Source organism: Lathamus discolor, chromosome 1 (assembly GCF_037157495.1).
Source record: "Lathamus discolor isolate bLatDis1 chromosome 1, bLatDis1.hap1, whole genome shotgun sequence".
NCBI lineage: Eukaryota > Metazoa > Chordata > Aves > Psittaciformes > Psittacidae > Lathamus > Lathamus discolor.
Window position 1 is genome coordinate 43,263,219 of NC_088884.1, and position 23,188 is coordinate 43,286,406.

At 40.2% G+C, this 23,188-nt stretch overlaps 1 protein-coding gene across 11 annotated transcripts in view; it reads left to right on the forward strand.

The window, feature by feature from the left end:
- Positions 1–21,637, forward strand: part of SYT1 (synaptotagmin 1) — a 368,604-nt gene extending 346,967 nt beyond the window's left edge. For all 11 annotated transcript variants that reach the window (XM_065669324.1, XM_065669334.1, XM_065669329.1 and 8 more), the window contains 2 exons: positions 14,099–14,232; positions 18,505–21,637. In XM_065669324.1, coding sequence (XP_065525396.1) covers positions 14,099–14,232; positions 18,505–18,711 — 341 coding nt within the window. In that variant the 3' untranslated portion in view covers positions 18,712–21,637. The remainder of the gene's footprint in view (positions 1–14,098; positions 14,233–18,504) is intronic.
- The last annotated feature ends 1,551 nt before the right edge of the window (positions 21,638–23,188 follow it).

Consider the following 23,188-nt stretch of genomic DNA (forward strand, 5'->3'; position numbering starts at 1 on the left):
TGTGAGACAAGGGATGCCATGGGAGCCTAATGGCTGAGGGTTGGTAAAACATTGTATATGGCAGTTCACTACCCATTGCAACCAGAGACAACCATCATGAGCAACATGCAAGGTTACAAAGGCTGAAATACTGTTGTTGCTCAACAATGTATCCATCTACCTATTTTTTCTTACTGTCCAGATTCTTCTTTCCATGAAATAGCAGATGCTAAAAACAAAGCTCACCTGGATTTCAGAACAGAAATCCAAACCTTACCTATTCCTTGATTTTGTTAATTGTGCTGATATGCATGGGGGGTAAGTACTTGTGCCATGTGAGAGGAGGTGGAGTGGTTGCCCTGTGGGCTGCTGAGGGGCAGGAGGGGATATGGCACATCAGCATATATGAGTCTGATTCAGGGGTCCAAACCCCAGTGGTCCTTTGTCATATCTGGAGTGCCTGAATCTTATTGCACCCTTTCTTCAATGGCATAATGGATTAGTTCTCTTACAGACCCTCTCTAATAAAAATTGCTCTAATACATCCATGCACACACAAGGAAATGTATTAGCAAGTCCTGTGTTCTGCCCTCACACACACAGAGCTGCATCATTAGCAAAGCTTGTACTTCAGGAGAAATCTCCTATGGACTACAGGGCTGACCACCTTGTTAAAGAGTGACTACATCTGTAACTATGGGAACTCTTGGTGGAAGGGCCATGCTGGCTGTAAACTGAAGGTTATGTCAGTTGAGTGAGAACAGTTTACACTGGCTCCACCACAGTATAGTGATGTCTTTCCAGCCAAAAAGAATGTGTTAAAAACATTAGAAGCTGATCACTGATATGTATCTTGGGATTATTTCACTCTGCAGCAAAAAAGAAATGTAAGGAACAGGGTTTGCTTATATCTGTGAATCTGCTTTCGAGCTTTGCTTCAGCCGGCAGCATGATAAAAGTAAAAACAGATAAAGCAGCAGTGAGTTCTACTGCTTAGGGTTTGTTTTTTAATTGTTATTTATTTTGTCTCCTCACTCACTTTGCTTTTCTCATTTGGCTGGAAGGCAGATGCGTTCCCTGTCGATTTATCTCTGCTCAGCCAGGGGCTTTAGCTACTTGGTTTGATGCCTAATATGGTAACGACAGCAGATTTTGTCAGACTTCCAGAGGGCTCCTCTCAGCTCCTGGAATGCAGTAGGGAAAGAGCCCTGCAGAGACCAACAAAGTCAATTGTTGCGCTAATGCTAATAAACACCAGAAAATGGGCTTCCCCACATGTGCTGAAATTCCTGCCTTTCACTGTTCTCTAAATCACTGCTTTTGTCTTACTTTACCATAAGGCTACGAATTGTTTCCCTTTACCCAGCTGAATAGTCTGTCTTGATCACATTAGAAAACATATTTTTCAATATGTTTGGAAAACACTTTCTCCATCAAAAAGTTTATACTAATATATAATTGAAAGCATGCTGGCACAGCATCAGTAGATTAATTATAGCACAGAGGAGGAATAGTGTGCGATGGGAATTAAAAAACTTGGGATTTCCCCTTTTATTTTGTTTTTCTTACCTATTTTATTCAACACACTGAGTGCTCTGAAATACCTGCTACCCATTATGGAAGGAAAACTATTTTCCTTCCTCCTCCCCCCACACCCTCCACCCCTTTAATGAAGTGTTCTTAGGTAATAGGCTGTCAAACTCACCAAATCTAGAAATGGCCTTTGGTGGTGACATACCAGAATCCAAAGGATTAAATTCCTCCATCAAGCAGGGTCTCCAAAAGGTTAATATGGAGTTGGAAATTAATTTCATTCCAAATACAGAACAATAGTGTGCAGTGACATGACTTTGTGATAAGCATTTGTTAAAGCTAAATCCTCCCTAAGCCCGGCAGTTGTTTTCCTTTGTGCTAATGGCAAGCTAACCAGAGGCACTCCCTCTCCCTCTCTCTCTCCCCGTTTCTCTCTCTCTGTCTCTCTTGAGGGTATCCAAAAGGCAAGTTTATTGTTTGCTAAATCTGTCTTTTCTTATTTTATAATTAAAGCCTCAGTTCTCCTTAGGTCATTCTTTTCAACATTTGTGATCTTCATTTCTGCCAGGAGAACTTCCTGCCTTCCTGAAATCCACACATTTAGTATTACTGATTGCTGATTGCCATTACTGGCATGTACATTAAACAGAGAAAATTTAAATTATTTCTTATTGCTGATGAGTGACTGTCTGGACTTTATTCCCCCTTCCCACCCTTCCCCTCTTCTGTGAACAATGAGAGAGGCCTATTGTCAGTTAGGTACCGACTAATGCGGAAAAATATTCCATAGGAGTTTCCAGGGGAAGGCTGAAGCCTGGGACTCTAGGGGAATTGATAGTTCACATTCTTACCAGTGATTTTTAGCTGGAGTTAGATACTTTTGAAAATGTACCCATCTACAACTCCAAATACTTGGTATCTTTGAAAAACTACTCTGAGTTTGGCGTGCATTGCTTAAAAAGTGTTGCTTTTTGACCTTTGTTTCACTGAAATTATTTATATTCTCGACATAATTACTGCCTTGAAAGTGGTGTCAGCCGCCTTTCCTGTACAATGGTTTCAATCTGTTGATTCCAAATAAAAACACTTGGCAATTTCACTCCTCTGTCATCCTCTTGCTCCTCCTCATCTGATAACCACAAACACTCAGACTTGTATATTCAGATATTCCTACCTGCGATTCTGAAGAGCCAGAGGGTTTCTGAAATTCGTATGTGCTTTCTGGATTCCTGAGTTCTTTGATTTTACTACAGATCATGATCCCTTGACTAGACTACATCAAGATCTTGTTTCAATGAAGTAGAACACGGAAGTATGCTGAGCTGCCCAGATTCAATATCATTTGTCAGTGAAGCACAAGATCAGATTGTTCTACCACTCTTGTACCAAATTGGATATCTGCTATATAAATTTATTGCTGGTATCCAAGCTGAAAACTGTCATGTACCTTTGGATTTCTGATAGGTTGTGTCATATTTGACTGCCTTTTAAGCTAAAGTTGTGTACAGTAAGTAGTGAACGTGTCAGTCAAATATCCATTTGTGCCATTAAATTGCTGGGACAATTTGAAGAAGAATTTGAGTACATTGGGGCATGAGCCATTGGTCATGTTATCAGAAATACTTCCATCTTTCACCTAATGATGCCATTTATCAAGTTGTCTGTCCTCTTATCTTATTGCAGGACTAATGTTCTCAACATCAGGGCATTCTTACTGCAAATGCTGTTGGCCTTGAATACTTGTCCTTCAGTCTACCTTGTATGGTAGCCCTTAATACCTCCTGGTCATGTTCTTTCTTGCAGCCTCTGGCATAAACCAACAAGGTAAACTGCTTATTCTACCAAGGACTTGAGCATTTCCATAATTCTTCAGGGGCCATAATCTAGATGTTACTCTCATCTAAGTAAAAATTTGCCTCAAGTTTCAGGTCACTGCTTCTCATTATGTGGAATCGACAGGAATGCGAGCAGGCATGCAGCCTCCCGGCCCCTCCTCTGCAAGTAGCCAAGTTAAAAATCTGACCTTCAGGCTTTTCAGCACTATTTGTGTGTGTGTGATACTGCAAAAGGGGTTTCCACTCAGCTGTCATTTTGGAAAAACAGATACAACTTAGCTGAACTCAGTTGAAACTGCTGATAAATTCAGCCTACATTGCAACTTCTTGTGCTGAGATTGAGATGAAGGTGTTGCCCATCCCAAGGAAACCTGCTTTTGTTCCTTACTGTGGTTAAATTTAATCCAAAACAAAGCCAGTCTTTCAACAGTATTAGGAAACACCATTCATAATGGCCCCTTATACTCCCTGAGCAGATGCAATTCTTGCCCTGCAGTATTCCAGGAGTCTTCTCCTCACCATCAGGAAGCACACCAACAGGATGTGTCCTTAGCCTTTTCTCTTGGGAGAGTGTAGGGACAGGTTTCATGTGTCTCTGTATCTGAACAGGCATGTATAAATATATTATGGGTTGCTTTAGGTTTCATATATGAGGTTGGTGCCACAAATAGCCTATATGAATACCCAAAATACTTCCTAAATCCTGTTTAACAGACACTGGATGTGTTGGGAAGCAGGCAAGTGAGGGAGAAAGAGAACTGTAAAGTATCTTCTCCGAGTAACTCTGAATGCATTCATGTTTTGTAGGCTGAAAGCAGGACTGCAATCCTGCTTCCGTTTACATTTTTTCCTTAAAGCACAAATCTAACAGAAAAATAATGAAAATGGAATGAGAACTGCTACTTGGATAAATATAAACTCATCGGAAAAAAAGTTGTAGGAGTATTTTCAAATTGAGACTGAAAATCAGATGCTAATGGACTCCCTTTATATGCAGCCACTGATGAATGAAATGTAGTTTGAAAGTCTTGATATGCTCCTAAAATATATACCCACTTTGATAAAGCGTAACTAGGGTTGGCTTCACAGCTGCAAAGAAGTCAGATCAGGCTGCTTTACTGGTAGTTACTGATGTTGTAAGACTTTTTTAATTCCTTCTGTACTGCAACATTCCTGCATTATTAACTCTCAGTGCTGCTTCTAGTTTAATCATCTGAATCAAAAACCATCTCTTTCACGCTAAGACTGCAAGCTTACCTCTGTAAGAAAAGCCCACTATAAAGCAGAAGCAATAAGTTTTTATTAAAAACATCAGAAGTATTTTGCAATATATTGGTTTTCATTTTTCTGGTGACTCATTTATATGAACTGAGGTGATTGGGTGTTTTCTACTCTCTCATACATAGATAAAACATCCTGCTGCTTTGCTTTTCTATTTTTTGTGTCCTTTGCTTTTCCTCCCAACTCACCTAACATTATTTCTGACTGCGAGGATTTGGAATATGTGGCTTTTCACCTTCTGTGTGTTGCTTTTAGCCTTCTGTGGGAGAGGATGTAGATTACCCTTAAGCAGGGTATATTAACTTTTTTCCATGTAAAGACTATCACAACACAGTAGTACCATGCTGATGTGCAGGCAAGCTATAAAACCTTATTGTGGCAATGTTGACACCAAGAGTCTGTAGCACAAAACATGTTCTTTCTACAGTAAATATACTAGTTAGACCAGGTTTGGGGTTGAATAGAGTTTCTCTGTGTTTCAGGGTTTGAGTAATTCCTCTGAATGAGTACTGGCACTCCCTCCAGTGTAATACTGGAACTCCTGTCTGCCCTCAGTGCAGTTTGAAATTAGGACTTGTTTCTCCTCACAGCTGCCAGGTTTGGGTTTTAGGGGTTTTGTGATGGGTAGGTTTTAGGGGGGAGGGGAGTAACCAAAAGAGGAATATGTTTGTTCTCAGTCACCAGTTTATGAAGGGGGAAAAAAAAATGTCAACTGTTTTCGGAGAAAGAAAATAGATACACATGAAAGGTGGCTCCCTACCACGCTGCAGTGTCCGTAATGTTGTCCTAAGTAAGGGTGTCTCAGTGCTTGGCTGTGGCAAAGTATTATTTTTGAATAGGTATCGTCTACCGTTCTTTCTGAGTGACCTTACTTCCTTTCAGCCAGTTCTTTCTATGAGCAAAGCCTTTTACTACATGAAAGAAATCCCTCTTTTTTTGCTTTTTCCCTGTCATTTTTGGGTGCCTGTCCTCTCCCGTGCCTCTGTGTGGCACAAAACCTTTCCTCTGGACAGTCAGTTAAGCTGTTTAAACCTGGAAGCACAGAAAAATATTGCCATGCAAACAGAAGTTCTTGACTAACCCAAATTTGTAAATCCCCCTGTGTTTCTTTCAGTCAAGTCCCAAAAATCTTGATAGCCGCAGCATTACCTACTGAGATTCCTAAAGTAGGTGCTGTTCCACCACCATTCAGGACACAGGCAAATAACTGTATGCAGTAAATATCCACAAGAGCAGAGGCCCAAAGGTGATGATCACACAGGCAGGGCAGACAAGGGTAGTCGAGGAAAGAAGACCTGGCACCAGCCTTTGCTCCACTGAAGTAATTGAAAAGAGCACAAAAAATAGTGTTATTCTCAGCAGTGCAGACTGAGAACCTGTTTCACACAGCTTACAACCATGTCTTGCTCTCTCCAGAGGTGGGAAATGTAAGTTCAGGGCCCTTCAGCAGAGAGTTCTGGAGAGCATTTCCTAAATTAGCAATTAACAGTTTAACCTCTTGGCTATCAGCAAGAGAGGGGTGGAAGGACAAAACCAGTTTAATTGCTTTCTTTTTGTAAAACAAAATGGATAAGCCCAAAAAACCCTAAGCTGGCACAGCTGTAAGAAAACAGCAGAGACCCAAAAAGAGGAAGTTTGATTCCTCTCCGTCATGCTTTCTCCAGACATGTTGAGGCAGCTCTCCCCACAGGTATCTGGCCCTTTCAAACCCCAGCCTTTGCCTCCTGACATTCTTCCTGTGCTCGCCTTTTCTTACTGATGTTTGAATTGTGGCCTCTACCTGGCAGCATGTGCTTCAGAGTGAGGTAGGGCAGTTCTGCCCCCGTCCCAAAGTATTGATAATCCCATCCGCATGGCCTTGTTAGGTAGCCAGCACAGATCTGGAGACCTTTAAGGTACTCCCTAACACTCCAGTGCGATACCTCATTGTGTACCCGGATCCTGTTGTTTTCTGCTAGAACATCCCACGTAGTCTGCTCTTTAACCTTGGATTGTTTGCGTTTTTCTGTATTATGTGCTTCTGCTTCTCTCTCCACTCTTCTGCCTGTCGTTATTCCTCAGTTGATGTGTATTCTCCCTTTCCTCCTCCCCAGTTCACTTGAGGACAGCGTTTCGAATCTCACTAAGCCTCTGTGTATCATCTTTGGATATTTTCAGTGCCACCAATGTAATACATATAAATTTAATTAATTTTTTCTCTGTATCATCAAAAGGCATTACATAAATTCAGACTCAACAGTCTGCCAGAATTTGGTGCACATACAGGGATCAAGGTTTACTGCTTTGATGCTTGTAGTTCCTATGTAATCACATTTATGAAGTGCTTGGTTGAGTTACTTTGCTTTTCCACAAGAGTGTTCTATGTTTACCACAGCCAAAACTCGAGGTGCATTTTCCTGTTGGTTCAACCCACGTTTGCTGTGCTTTATAAAACTATGTATTTGACTGTGGGTAACTATACTGAAATGATCTGCTTGCTTGCAAGAGAGACAAATCAGCTGCCCTTGCTCTGGCAGTAAACTTAATCATAAGCTCATAAGCACTAATGTGTGCTGGTTTTAAATAAGAGTTTTGGCTGCTTTTTTTTCTTCAGTCTTCTGCTACTTTCCCCATCTGGTGCTGTAACATTTGTTGTTATGTTCCAGTTGGAAGCGCTGTGGGTGGAATTGCAGACTCAAGTGCTGGCTGAGTAGCCCTAAGGCCGATGTGAACATTTCTGTTCCCACTGTCAGCTCTACATGTTCTGCAGCCTCAGTTTGGGATTCTGGGGTGAGGGAATTGTTGACACGCTGTCGGGTTTACAGCACCTCCTTCTTCCCAAGGCTCCCTGGTTCTCTCAGTTCAGCATTTCAGTAGCAAGCTGATGTTCATCTAACTGCACAGCAGCAAAGAGTTGTTATTTTGAGACTGCTTTGTTATACTCTTCATTTAACATTTTTCATTGCAGGCAGGCTGTTAGTTTTTATAAATACCAACTCCTTTTTCCCCACTGTAAATGGATTATTTGACTCCATTATTCCTATGATAATGTGTCTGATGTTATTGAACATGAAATTGCAAATATTTTCATTTGTAAATTACCCAGTCTTACAGAATTTTCTTTTAAGGGTACTGATGGAAATATGTAATCCAAAGTCACCTACCTTGTTATACGATGACATATAACGTGAGAAGGAAAGGGCCTGATGGCCGGTGTACTCTGTGTGTGTGTGTGTACTGCATCTGGAGCAGTCCACCATGGGGCATAGGTAGACTTATCAAGTATAATATGAGTAACAATCCTCTTTTCAAGGAAACATGGTGAGAAAAAAACTCACAAACCCCACATTTTATACTTAGAGAATTGTTTCTAATAATAACATTTTCCAATATTTCCTTTGAGACATTGTCTTCTCCTTAAAAATAACATTCCAACTTTAATTTGCTCATTTGTGGAGGAGGGTAGAAGGCCCAACAGCTTGTGTCATTGAGTATAAACTATAACTTTTATTCAATCTAGAGTATGCCATAGCACTCCTTCTTAGTAATTGTACCTTATATTGCTTCTCCCCCAGATAATACATTTTCCCCCTCTGGCTTTCCTTCCCATTACAAGCTTTCTATTAATCTGAAAAAAAACACTGGTTTCAATAATCTGGGCACAATATCACTCTAAACTCATTATCTCAGAGACTGTAATTATCTGCCCTCATCCATACATGAATAACCAGAAGAAAAAAAAAAGTCAGGTCAAACTATCCGTGGCCTGGACACCACAGACATCATGTGAATCATCCCTCTCTTGGGAGAGGATTTATATGCCCATGGAGGGAGCATGTCCCACGATCCTTGGGAAAAATCAGGACATCTGTGGGAACTCCAGGGAAAGTTCATCCTGATTTGCTCTGCATTTAGAGCCCTGCTGCTTTCCATAGCACAGCTCTGCCAACCGCAGCAGTTGCTCTCCAAAGGCAGAAGTGAGCATGCAAGTATTGCTGATGCTGTCAGCCTTCATCCCTGGCACAGTCTGTAGAAAATAAAGTTGTTTGCCATATAAAATGGCTGTTCTCCCTGCTGCCTACTCCCATAAGCTAAGAAAACTTTGTCTGAAGGGTGTTTGCACAGAGAAGGAACAGGTTAAGGGTGCAATGTCGAATCTAGCACTCCTCCAGCTATGGTCTAAGGCTCTGGCTTGGCCCTTCCTCAGCCTTCCACCCCGCTGCACTCTGCAGCTCGTGCGCGCTGCATGATGAGAGTAATTATGGCTTTTCAGCATAGAACTAATGATTGACCCTGCTAGTACCTCTGTCCTAACCACGTTGTCAGAGGCATTTATAAGGCTGCATTTCCAAACCTGATTTTCTTCTTGCATCAGTTTTCAAGCTCTTCAGGAATTTGTTCTGCTTCCTGGAATGGAACCTCCGCTGTCTGCTGACACCTTTGCTGTAAACGTCAGTGATGTGTGCTTTGACACTGCTTTGGCATAAATTTTCTTCTAATGGGGAAAAACGTGCTAATTAGAACTCAGTTACCCCAAACATTTTGAAGACAGAAATATAGCTAAAGGCAATTCTGGCACTGTATTTCTTCTTTGTTTCTACATTTCAGTTGAGAACATCTTATCACAATGTTTCATCATATGAAACTTTATTTGGCTGTATCCATAGCTAATTTGTTCAAGCTCTGCTTTTTTCCTATCAATCATGTTAGGCTTTACTCAAGGCTTGTGGAGAGTTTTCTCTGATCCCACCCCACAGAGCTGTGTGGGACTTTTTTCCTTAAACCATTAGGCTCTCCCCGCACACATGCTCAGGACTGTAATTGCACACACACTTAATTCCAGTGTTATCCCTGTAGCATCTTTCAAATTTGTCAACTTTCTAAGTGCTTTCTTTTCGTATTTTGATTAGATTGCAGAAGCCTTTAAAATGTTTAACAAAGATGGGTACCATTCTTCTGTTTGCATTCAGAATAAACCACTGTAGTTAAACCATGCCAACCTGAGTACATTGTTGACAGTTTTCTGCTGAAGGTCCATACTACTGGAATCTGCGTGCTGAATTCTCTCCTGCCTAGGTGGAAAATGACTTTTCATTAACTACTGATCCCTATGACAAATTTTTCATCTTAAAATCCACTGAGAAGCAGTCATTCTCAAGTTCCACCTTTTCCTCAGACGTCATTAGCTACAGTTTTCTTCTTTAGAGTTGTGGGTGTTTTTTCAGCTGTAAGTTTGCTTTTGTAAAATCTCTAATAATGAAGTGCATCTTGTCTACAATGTGGTGGTTATGATGAACTAGTGGTTACTTTAAGAGGGTTCTAATTGTGTATAAAAGTTTCATGGTCCAGATGACTCCAGAAGTCTTTACCTGATGTTACATACCATTTCTATTGCCTTTTAAATAATGTATTCGAATCTTTCTACAAAATCCAAGGAAAGACATACTGCAAACTTCAGGAAAACAAACTGTGTCAGCTGGTCCCCCAGTGCTTTAAAAGCTGTTCAGCAGCCTCCCCTGAGACATTGTTTTAAAGTCTACAATGCACAATTGTGTATGAATTTTACATCTTTTTATTATTCATGGAATGATCGTTAATGAGGGAATAAATAGCAGAATTTTATTTAATCCCACACATTGCTTAAATGAATTATTAGGCAAAGGGTACAGAGCCATTCTGTCCCCTTCAGCAGAGGGACATCTGTGGTATTCTAGATGCAACATCCCTTCTTCCAGATAGATGGCAAGGTCCATCTACAGATATGTGTGGATGTAATGTGGATCAAAATCATCATTTAAGTGAAAGGAATAAAACTGGAGGGAAAAACAGAGTGATGTTCCCCTCTTCTAACTTGAAATTCTTCCAGTGTAACTGTTTACATGAAAGCACATAGGCTGTCTTGTATCAGTGGAGAGAAATAAATAAATAGTTAGACAGATATTTACTGTGGAATAACTATGCACAGTGCATAAAGAGAAATGCTTATTTATTTTCCTTGACATCAGATGCAGACATTCCTACTTGGTCAGAAGAATTCTGCACTTTATACCCAGGCTCTGCACTTAACAGACAATTTATCATTGCTGGGTTGTAATATCAGTTCTGTCATCCTTACTGGTCTCGCTTATTCAGTGAGACTATTTACATATTAAAGTATTACTCAGCATGAGTAATGGTGCCAGCACTGAGGTTGTGTTGCAAGTAGAGAGAAAAGATGTTTCCATTAGCACTAAACCTTATCTCAGAAAAATCACTGAAGACTGGCACTTCCCAGAGCTTCTGCTTTCTTTTGATTATCCTCCCTTCTTCCAGTAATTGACTCCAGGCAGTTCAGCTTCTGTTACTTGGTGCAAGAGAATCTCTTTTTCAGAGAGATATTCATGAAGTTGCAAGAAAGTCTGTTCTTAGGAATCAGGTTGTCTGTGTAGGTCACAGGCAGATTTGTGGAGAGTTGAGGGAGTTAATGTCCTGGAGTATAAGGGAGTGTAACTGGAGATAACGCAGTGGTGGAGGGACAGACATATGATACACAGAAGAACGAAGAGAGGGGAGAACGAGGTAAGGCCAGGACACTTCCAAAAAGTAGGAAGTGGATACAGAGTCTGTCAAGGGTAGACTCAGTTAAAATCTCTTGTGGCCCATCCACTTACTTGAGCTGGACACCCCGTTCTGATTTGAAATACTTATGTGATGTGTAAAGTTACTTAATACCTTCCTCTGAAACTAGAAAAGAAGGAACATGATTTCAATCAAGTGCCATTCAATTTGTATTTGGATTAGTATGACAATTCTACTCTTGGGTGAAAAAAGGTAAGGATATTGTGTCACATGTTATGCCCCCTTCTGTGCTCTGTTTGGGACCTCTGACACTGGAAATTCTGCAGTATAGTAGCAATCTGGTACCACTTGGATCTTTCATACTAAACAACTGACATTTGACTAACTCAGACCCCAGAGAGACAAACAGAAGAAGGTGATCAGGACATGAAAAAGAAACCGCAGAAACCTAGCTTCTGGGCCTTGTCTTGTGGCCATGAGTTATCCGTGGTCAGATTTTGCTTTAATACTAGCACAGAGATAGAAAATCTAGAAAGTGAGTAGAAACAAATCACTTAAAGTACACATAGACTCCAAACATTCACACACACTACAATTCTAAGTTAAAAATATTATTCTCCAAAATTGAATGTTTATTGAGATAGGAATATATCTTCACAACTGTATAAATCATTGTTCTACAGTTCCTTACTGGCGTGTGAGTAATCGTCAATCTGTGTATATTGTGCATGTGCAAGAACAGGTCAGTAAAGGATTGGCTTATATTGACTGCATTTATTTTAATAGAATCCTTCAGTTCTATTCCACTTAATGTGTTACTATACTGTTTAGCCTCCCAGCTTGTTCTAGTTACTCAAATTATGTTTTAGCAGTTTGTTACCTCATTTCCATATCCTAACATTCTACCTCCTTGACTACTAAACTTTTTTACTCTATATTGGTTATGCCTAAAACATCATTTCCATGTTAAAACAATTGTGCATTCAGCATGGAGCCTCAGCAAAAGTAATTAGGTAGGTAAGTTTTTCTCAAGTATCGACTGATGTTGAAGGAGTCCAGATTTGCCTCTTTTCCAGCTTCAAAACCCTGTACTTGGATATGAGCTCAGAACTCAAAAAAAAAAAAAAAAAAAAAAAAAAAAAAGACTTTTGCTAGTTTTTTGCTGGCATTTCTGCTTTTCACATGATATTCCTGAATTCATACATTCATTCCAAAAGGAATCCTTGCAATCCCCCGTCTAGCCTTGAGTCTAAGTCTACCCAGATTGGAAATCTATTTGAGTTTGAGTCTTTTGAGGGAGAAGAAATCTTAACACTCTGTAAGAGTTCATCAAAATCACTGAGAAGCTCTTACAGCTGTTTCAGTCTTACTACTAAAGTACATTACTGTTTCTAAGTTAGAATTTGTCTTCTTTCTCACTGCAATTGGATCTTACTATACGCTTGTCTGCTGGCTTCAAGAGCCCACTACCAAAACTATGTTCCCTTCAGAGGTACTTTAGACTGTGATCAAGTCACTCCAGTAACTTAACAATCTCAAACATCTCAGTCTTTCACAGTAGGGCATATTTTGACTGTAGCAGAATGCAATTACTCTTCTGAACATGAATTTCCTTGCAGAGTCATAAAGCATAGTTAGCTCATAATGATATGATTTAAGTTCAGCGTTTGTTTCTCATTCTTCTTCTATAGCCCTATCCTTTTCTCGGAAGGGAAAGAAGCCTTTTCCCTTGATAACTTGCATTCAGGCTCTCTTTATGTATGCCACAGATGACTTGTGGCTGACTGGCGCTTCATATAGCTCCTACCAGTTTATTAGAGGGAAGTCTTGCCTTGACCTACATCACAGTTAAGCTGCGTAAAGCCAAGAGAGGTACCTACCCAAATTTTTGTGAGAGTACCATGCAGGTTGTTGAAAAGGGTGAGCTTGGGATGCTTTAAATAGTGCTTCACAGAAGACCTAAACAGAAAAATAACTGAGCTCAGTGAAGGTACTGACAATTAACACCACCATTAAGAACTTCTAGTTCATTCTCTAAATGAGAACATTAACTCCTGTAACAGATTAAGGCCTGACAGCAGTGATTTTTTTAAGCAGGCAAAGCTTCCATTGGAAGTATAGCCACTGAGATACCACTTCACAGCAATAACATCTGTAAGAGTTGTGTTTGTGTGAGGAACACCTGATTAGGAACTGAATCGGTTCTGTTAATTCACCACCAGAAGTTGTACAAAACAACCACTGGAATTCAGTGTAGAGTGGCAAAACCAATAATTTATACCGATACAGTGGCTTGCACATTACCTGGCTGCAGGCAGCACTGAGGTAGGGCACTAGAATTTAATGGGCCAAGTCCCTTCCTTCCTTGCAGTCTGGTCGCACACCAGACCCATGGATGCTGCACTGTGTCAGTCACAGCCCAGTGGGGAGGTCAGAGGATGGGAAAACCATGGTGCAGCTCCTGCCCAAGGAATGATGTGAAGAGCAGCTGGGTGGTTTCAGAGTGGCCAGCCACCCAAGCACTGTGCCCACCATGTGTGCATTTGGCAGTGCTCACAGCTCTTGGGAAAACCACTCCACAGTCCTGTTGCTGAGAAATGTTTTCTGTAAATAAATAACGTTGAAGTAAAAATGCTTCCAGGATGGTTAATGAGCCATGGAGTAAAGTTAGGCGCAAATTTGCCCCTCCTTTGTGATGTTAAGGAGATAATGCAATAAATATTTTGTACCTTTTTCCATCAAGAACACTTCGCGGTCGTACAGGTGTTTTTCTATAGTGGAAATTAGGACTTTGTTTAAATACAAGCTGTTTGTTACTAAAGGATTTTATTGCCTTTTTTTTCCCCTCATCAACTCAAATGTGTGGGATTAAGGTCTGTAGAAAACACACTGAACTACCCTGCTTAGCTCTACCCCTTCTCTTGACTATTTAGATCCCTATGTGAAGATCCATCTGATGCAGAATGGTAAGAGGCTGAAGAAGAAAAAGACTACAATTAAAAAGAACACTCTGAATCCCTACTACAATGAGTCTTTCAGCTTTGAAGTACCATTCGAGCAAATTCAGGTAATGTCAGTGTTTTGTCTTCCCTCTGCATTCCATTTCTCAGCCCTTATAAATATTTAACAGGAATCTGGTTAATTATCACGTGTGCATGCCTTCATTAGCACCTAGGTGCCAGCCCCATGCTAGGTTAGATGAGTGTGACTGCTTCAAGAGGGAAATGATAAAATGCACAGTACTTACGAAGCTTTGATTCATCAGTGAGAAATGGATAACTGACATTTTCTGTTAACATAAAATGGATTCTGGAAAAAAAAATCTACAGGGAGATAGTGAATGAACGTGCCAGCAAAAAAAGCACAGGGCTAAAGGAAAAGGTGTATATATAGCAATTCCCCCCGAATTATTTGAAATAATAAATAGGCATCATCGGTTAAATTTGTGTTCCCTATGCATTTATCAGTCCTGTTTACTAAAAGTACTGCAGCCTCTATCTTAAGTAAAACACATGATTTATTTAATCACAACTTTTTTTCAGTTATTCACCACACCATGAAAGCTTTTTCAGTGATGCCTATGTCCACTGGAAACAGACATTTGAGAATCTCAGGGGTCAGTACTACAGGACCTGCTCTCTTGGCACCGCAGGGTACAACAGCAGTTGTCCAGGTACTACTGCTGGGAGAGTTCAGTGACTAAAACTGGGGGCCTCAGAAGTGACCACAGTGAGTTGGAAGTCACCTACATTAGCAGTGGGAAATACCAGGACAAGGCGTTGTGTCAGTTTTTTCAGGGACTCAGTTACCTGCCTTTGGAATAGTGGGAGGTAAAGCATCTCTCACTTATCAGAGTGAGATTTAACAACTTCTGATGTTAACTAGCCTCTTCTCACAAGAGATAAGCTCTTCTTAACAATCTCAGGAGGCATGTGGGAAACCTGCATCCAATTCACTCCCCTCCCTAAAGGAATTTAAACCTGTAACATCAATGTCATAAGCAAATAGTCTTGTCCATAATTAAAATGGCCAGGGAACATATCCTTTAGTGGCTTTAGAGAAGTCAAGGTGTGAGTTAGATGCCATGTTACTTGTGGTTTAAATGGATTTAAATGGCCTCTATCAAATTGGGGTCCCCCTCTTGATTAGATGAGAGCATGTTTTGAGATGAGAGACTTTTGAGACTCGTATCTTGGATTTTGATCACAACTGTACTAGAGAAATGCCCAGGAGCCAAGGCCTGCATTTAAGCTGTGTGCTTGGTTTTCTGTTGACTTGGTACCAATAAAGATTGTAAAAGTAGACAAGGTGAGCAGTAGGCCTTGAATGCATGACTAGCCTGTTTAGGGTTTCTTCGTGCCCCACATCATGTACACCTGTTTCTGGACCCTAGGAATCAAAAAGTGGGAAATCCAGTGGGCCCTAATTCCCGTTGATTTTAATGAAATCTGGTCTGAGTGCTTGTGAAAGGTCTCATAACAAGCATCGAAGACCCAGAGGCAAAAAAAAGGTTAACCAAATTGAGCCTCTCTGTCAATTTAGACAATGAATGCCTTGATTTCCAAATAGGGAGAGGGCTGGAGAACTACAATGGGCACCTCCAAGTCATCAGATCAGAGCTTTGACATGGTTAGGTGCATTCTGTACGTCCTTGGCCATTTTGCCTTCTAAGTCAGTTTTGTAAGGTGGATATAGACCCTTTAAAAAGCATTGCAGTTTAGCTGTTTAAATTTTTTGCTTTTTTAGAGGGAGGGATAAGTTTATTACAATGACTTTATAGCTGTTTATTTCAGTATATAGCCTCAATTTACAATCTTTAATTACGGACTTTGGTCATACGCCAGTCTATTTTGGAGTTAAGTTATAAAAGACTATATTTAGAAGTTATTTCATTATGGGTACTGAAGTGATTTCATCATTAGAAAAACACATTTTAAATGTTATTTAGACTTAATATGGTAAGAATGGCTGTGGATTTTGTGTAATTCATGTAAAAGCCTTTAAGCAAACGTTTACAGTCAAATAAAAACTAATGGTTATACAAGTTCCTTGATTCTTGAAGAGCAAAGACGAGAGTTCTTGGAGGGAAAGTAGCTCAGTAGCAGTACATCTGTGTAATCTAAAATGGGCCAAACATGAACTTTTTCAGCAATTAATTAGTGACTATAGATTCTGGCTCTTAAGAGAAGGAAAGTGATAGTCTTTCAAGTGTAATGGGAGAACACCACTTAGGAAGTCAGTCCTGTTGCTACAAGGTAGGTCAAGCCCGTGTTTTGCCACATGTAAGACACCGCCTTTCTAGGCAGCAACATCTCTAGGCCCTCTCAGTCTGAAGAATGCTTAATCACAGTGAGGAAACTGCTAATCCAAGTGTTTATTAGCAGAGATGGTGCTTTCTACTAGCACCTCTTGGGTTTTGCAGTGCAGTTGTGCCTTTAATACATGATACAAAGGCAAAGACATGCTCACATATTTCTATAGATTAAAGCCAGAGACCATGAAGTGGAAATCAGCTCAGAGTTAATAACCTGAGCTAGCTGTTTTTACATCTTTATAAAGCAAGGAAAAGGGTCTTTTGTTTACAGTGCTCATTGTTGTAAAAAAAAAATCCAGTAGTAACTAGCCCCCAAGCTTCTAGGTACAGCTGGCAACTTTTTCTTTGTACCGTTAAATAATAGTCTCATGCTTACCTTTTATATCTGTGATTGTACCATGCATCTAAAACATAAATGATCATTTGGGGAGGTACCGTCAACATTAGAAGTGAATGTATTGGAAACAGCAGCACTGAAACATGATTTTGGCATCTAGAAATATTTGCTTCAGGATATTGCCTTTTATCATGAGTGCTCTGGGGAGAGAGAATCTTGAGTTTGATGTACACTTTTGTCATCAGCAACTATATAAATACTTTAGTGTCTGTTGAAATCATCTTTCTCTGGCTCAGTGAATTGTACAATCATGTAAGGGAATGGCCTCCATAAAATAGACCTCATGAGCCTGGTCTTGCAGATATACTTAAAATAGTTACTTTTGAAAGATAATCCTATTGCAAGCACTGAGATTAATCATTCTAGTAAGAAATCCAGATTATATATATATTTAAAGCCTTAAATTTAAAAACATGATTCTTGAAAAAAGAAATATGGAAGAAATGTGTTTCAAGGCATTTCCTTCTCCAAAGGATTCACACTATAATAAGGAGCTGTGTTTGTTTGCCATGAGATAGAAAGGAATCGGGAAAAGAAACTGTATGTTCATCTTTAAAAGTAAAGCTCCCTATAAGGAGGCATTTATAAATTAGTAAAATCAGCCCAAGACTGTTATTATCTTAGGTGCTGTTGGGGATGAGCACCACTCCACTGAAGGAACAGTTGTTTATGCTCTTTCAGCAAGTATTAATGGCCTGAAGGAGAGAAATGTGTGCTTGTGCACGCAAATGTGTACACAGAAGCCTGGCTTGAACCTCACCTGCCAGTGTGCCTCAGTCTTAAGTGAAGGGAAAATTGTCTATCAGCTGTGACAGATGGGCTCATGTGGATTCTATGGGACTAGTTTAACCCTGTTGCCAGAGGTCACTGTTCCTACAGCAGAAGTGGCACTCCAGCACCAGCTCAATCAGAGGCAGCGCCAATATGTCAGAGCCTGAAGACAGTGGGCTTTATACTTCTTCCCAGCTCCCCTGAGCATGTAGCCTGTTTTCTAGACTCCTTTCTAAATAAATGTATACACACATATTTAGACATGTGCACATGCACACACAGTGATAAATGTGCTTGTGTGCATATGGATACAGTAACCATAAGGGCTATTTTCTGAATTTATCTGAAAGTAAGTGATTGTCGTGCTGGATGAACAAGTAAGAGCTGTTTAGAAGCAGAAAAACAATTAAAAGAATAGAGTACAACATTGCAAACATTAATTTGGGGTACAGCCATTTCTGAATTTTGGCTAGCTTATTTACTTAAACAGTAATGTGTTAAATTGTGCTACTTTTGATCAGCTTTTCTCCATTTTAGCCCTACAGACTTCTAGCAGCCTAAGTCCTCAATAACAGCAACAAAAAAATCGGGTAATCTGTTAAAGGAAAAAATCAATCCCAGTTCCCATATGAAGCTCTGTGATGCAAGGAGGCAAGTTTCAAGTTAACAGAGAGGTTGTGAATGTAATTTTATTTGGAAGTCTCATAAGAAGCAAAGACAAAAGTTTGAATTTGCTTCTTGCAGGAAGAATCTTGTCTTCTTCATAGTCTCCCATTGCCATTGCCTGTCCCAGGAGTCATACCTGCCCACCTTCCCCTTATTGTCATGCTGACTGGTCTTTCTCTATCTCATTGTAGAAAGTGCAGATTGTTGTGACTGTTTTGGACTATGACAAGATTGGCAAGAACGATGCCATCGGGAAAGTCTTTGTGGGCTACAACAGCACCGGAGCGGAGCTGCGGCATTGGTCAGACATGTTGGCCAACCCCCGGCGGCCCATTGCACAGTGGCACACCTTACAGCCCGAGGAGGAGGTAGATGCCATGCTGGCAGTCAAGAAGTAAATTAAATTAAATAAAATTAAATTTAATTAAAGTAGGAAGAAGAAAATGAAGAAGAAGCCTTTCTGCATTTGCCCACATAGTGCTCTTTAGCCAGTATCTGTAAATACCTCAGTAATATGGGTCCTTTCATTTCCAGCCATGTGTTCCTGACACAGATCAGTTGTACTTTGAAATGCCCGTTTTAATTTGCACAAATTTAAATGTAGAGAGCCCTCTACAGGCGCTTCATTTCACCACTGCCCCCCAGATCTACTCTTCTTTTAAGCAATATGATGTGTAGATAGAGCATGACAGAAATTATTTATTGTATCACACAGTTGTATATATACACCGGTATGCTGAGAATTTATTTCTAGTTTGTGTATTTGTATGTTGTAAGCGTTTCCTAATCTGTGTATATCTAGATGTTTTTAATAAGATGTTCTATTTTAAATTATGTAAATTGACTGAGATATAGGAGAGCTGATAATATATTATAGGGTAACTACTGTATCGTCTGCATTCCAGAAAAAAACAAAAATCCAACTTGTAAGGCACTAGTAGTGTTACACTGACATCTTAAAGGACAACTTAAATCTGAGCTTTCAACTGGACCATCCTAATAACACGCTACACGTCCACAGTGAATCTTGGAGGGGCAAATCCAATTGGGTAGACTTCTTTCACAGGCAACTTAGCATGATCTGAGCAGCTCCATGGCTGACCTCAAGAAGATGTAGCCAGGATATGATTCCTTTGTATATATTCCAAAGCAAACACATAACAGACTGGAATGGCTTTAGAGTGAAAGTTGGGGAAGCAGTTCCACAGGAGGCAATGATTTTGTCTTTCACACAACGTAAGACCATTGCAGGGAAGGGAAGAAGGGAGGAGGGAGACACAGCAGTAGCAAAGTGCTGCCATGAAAACAAGAGTAGCTCTCCATTATCACCTTTATACAAAATTTGCATACTGTGAATTCCATCCACTATTTCACATTATAATGAGTTTGCACATTAGACTTTGTAACAAAATATTTTATTATACTAACTCAGATTAGAAGGAATGCAGAATATTTTTTAGACACAGCCGTGTGAGTTTATTATACAAAATAGTTTCATGGTAAACAGACAGTATTGTAATCCCATCAGAAGATGACAAAATTTAGCCATAGTTCTAAATGCACTTCAAAGTAAGCCAAAAGAGAACAGCTAGTGACCTTTTATATACTATTTATACTTAAGTTTTAATTTGTCCTTTAAAAAAAAAAGTGAAAACAAAGAACAAGTTCTAGAAAACTGAAGCAACCTCTTCTGTATACTAGATGCTCGTTTCAGGAGGAGTTTTTAAATGTTTTCAATGTTATTATGTAGTAAATGGCACTATTATGAAGCTATTAGTCATTCCATAAGAGTCTTGAAAGACTGCTCTGTGTATCACTGTGACTGCCGTGTGTGCTTAGAAATGTAGTTTTCTCAGTGGATAGCAATCAATTTATTCCGTAGTGATATTGTAATAATACTGCCATTCCCTTCTACTGCACTGCCGAAGGAATGCATAGCACAAGCAGTTCTAGTTATTACGGACCAATTTAGAACTGGAGAGCTATGCAGGGGACAAGGATGCTATATTGAATGGGTTGACCACGCAGCATTTTGTCAAGCCCTGTGCAATACTCTACATTTCCAATCACCTTCACCCCCTCGCCCCCCCACCCCCCGCTTTACTGTTGATAGTCATCTTACAGCTAGCCAGCATGTCATCTCAGCTTGTACCATCTCATCAAGTCATTTAGGGCATCACTTCTATCTCGTGTACCGTCCTTTGAGGCCCCTTGCTTATCTTTCCAAGCTGTGAATATATTTATAATGCTTTGAAGAGTTCATTATTTTCAGCAATGCAAACTACCCCAGAAATATGGAAATGCTGTTGCCTTTTGGAGGGAGGCATGAGAATTAACCATTAATGTTCTTACCAACTGAATCCAGCAGAAATTATTGCAAACAAAGAACAAAGATGAATGTAATCAGAGAACTGTGTACTGAAAACTAGACTCCACAGCCTCCCTCAAGGCTCTGCTGCTGGGAGGGGTGGGACAGCCTGAGAGGTCAGTGCAGTGATGGTCAAGCACCAGTGTTTTCGGTACACTGAGGGTAAAAGAACCAGCAAAGAAGTGGAAGAATAAAAGTGGATATCTCCCCACCTCCAAAAGTGAGAAAAGCAAGACCCATTTTCTTTATTTTTTTACATGAAACACAGAAAAAACACAAGCGAGACATTTTCTGATAGAAACAGGCACATACATGCAAAGCATCAAGCTGGAATACTTTAAAATCTGAATCTTAAGGACCAAACCCCACCAAAGAGAAGAAGTAGACAGTCAGATTCCCAGCATAAGAGCTTCATGGTCTCCAACTTTCAGTTATTCATTCAGGATAGCCGCAGGTTCAAACTGCCAGGACTGACTCATTGTGTTAAGGTGTTCTTAAGGCTTTCTCTTCCTACACTGCCAGACTGAATGTCACCGTAGAACTGGTTTGTAAGGTACAATGATTCTCGGAGACTGAACCTGCCATGTGACCAAGATGACATTTTCATCCTCAAAGAAGCCACATGTACCTTTCTGACAAAGCTGTGTGAAGTATTAGAATCTGATGCTGTAGAAAGATCCTAGTTGCCTTTGTGTATATTTACTGCCTGCTTGAGTGTTTCTCTGTGTGGGTTTTCTCTGTATCTTGTAGAAATGTTTGGGGTGTTTTATCCTGCCATATCGCTCGTGGCCCGCGAGCTGACAACTTTAGCCGTATTTTACCTTCATTTTTGATGAGGTGGTTTATATTTTGTTTCACTTTGTGTAGTGACTTCCCACAGTAGAGTTTTCCAATTGTCGTTAAAATAACATACATATTACACCGATATTCAATAAAAATGTTTTATTTCCTGTTGATGTTCTAGCAGTTCTCTTTCTTTTGATCTAAACTCTTCAAAAGGCATTTGTTTCAATCGAGGAACTTTAGCACAATCATAAACTTCGAAGTACCACAAGTGTAATAGCGCAGCACTTTTCAAGGGGCTGTGAAAAGCTGCTTTCATCAGTGTGGTCTACCCTAGGACAGTCACAGCCAGCAGAACTCCAGTAGATGAATTCTCTACCTTGCCACCTCTATTGCAAATGAACTATTACCTTGGTTTCCCATAACTGTGATTATTTGCCTCCAAAAACATCAGTCTCTAGCAAAACACAGATTAGTTTCTACACCACAGCAGAAACTCCAAGTAGTTACCTGCGCATCAGTCCTCTTCAAGCCAGTTGTGTTAGAACAGTGTTTGAGGCTTTCATCTGGAAAGAGATGGTATATTTTAACCTGCATTCAGGAGCTATTGCTAAGCTGGCCATAAAAATCAAGCTTCTTGTAGACTAAAGATCATTAAATAAGAGCTTAAACTGTAGAGGAGGGGGAATAAGGTGTGGGAGGAAGTGAATCCACAAGGGGAAAATTGAAAAATATTGTGCTATGAAACAATTCAATTCCCTGAGCCTGTCAAGAGAAACAGCTGAAAATCAAACAAAACACAAAAAAACCCACCACATTTCCATTGCCATTTTCCACAGCAACCCCTCCTTAACAGAATTATGCTCAATCATTCCAGCAACTATGCGATGGTTTACTGACATGCTCCAGCGTAACCTCAGCTGTTGTTACACAAGACCTTAACTACGAGTTAGAGTTCATTGTAAACATTTTCAGTGCTGATCCTTTTCCCTATTCCCACTGCTCAGAAAGTGCCCTCTTTTCTCACAGCTATTTTGGGTGTTTTTCAGCATCTAGAGTCAATGAGCACCAAACGGACTTATGCTGCTCTTGGTGAGTGAGAGCAAACCGACCTTGCCTGGCGGACCTGGTGATTTGGAGAGCAGTTATTCCTCCAAAACTGAATGACTGGAGTCTGTGGCTTCACAGATCAGCTGTGAGGTGATGCCTGCGGGGTCTGCGGGAGCTCTGGTAACACTCCTGTGGTACAGTATCATTCCCCATAGATACAGGCAGGTACCACATGTTGGAGGTATGAGATTCTGCTGTTCCCTTCAAAGCTGGTGATTGAATACTTCCCTAAAAGGAGCAGTTTGCTTAAGAGCAGACCCAAATCTATCAAAGTCAATAAGTAAAAATACTTTGATCGAGGTTCTATACGCATCAGCCGTTTTTGCAGATCTTGAGCATACCAAGATTACATCTTTGTCAATCAAAACCAGTTCTTCCAATAAGGCTGATCAGTTAAATCCAGTCATTATAACTAATGTAAGGAAAATGCTTCATATAATAGCCCTTATACTAAGTGGGAAAAGCAGCAAAAATTACATATTTTATACAGCTCATTTAACCCCTAATCAACTGTCAAGAAAAACATTCTTCCCAACTGACAGTTACCAAAGCAAAGGATCTACATCTCTCGATCACTTTTCACATCGTGAGTCAATGGAGGTTAATTGCCTGTT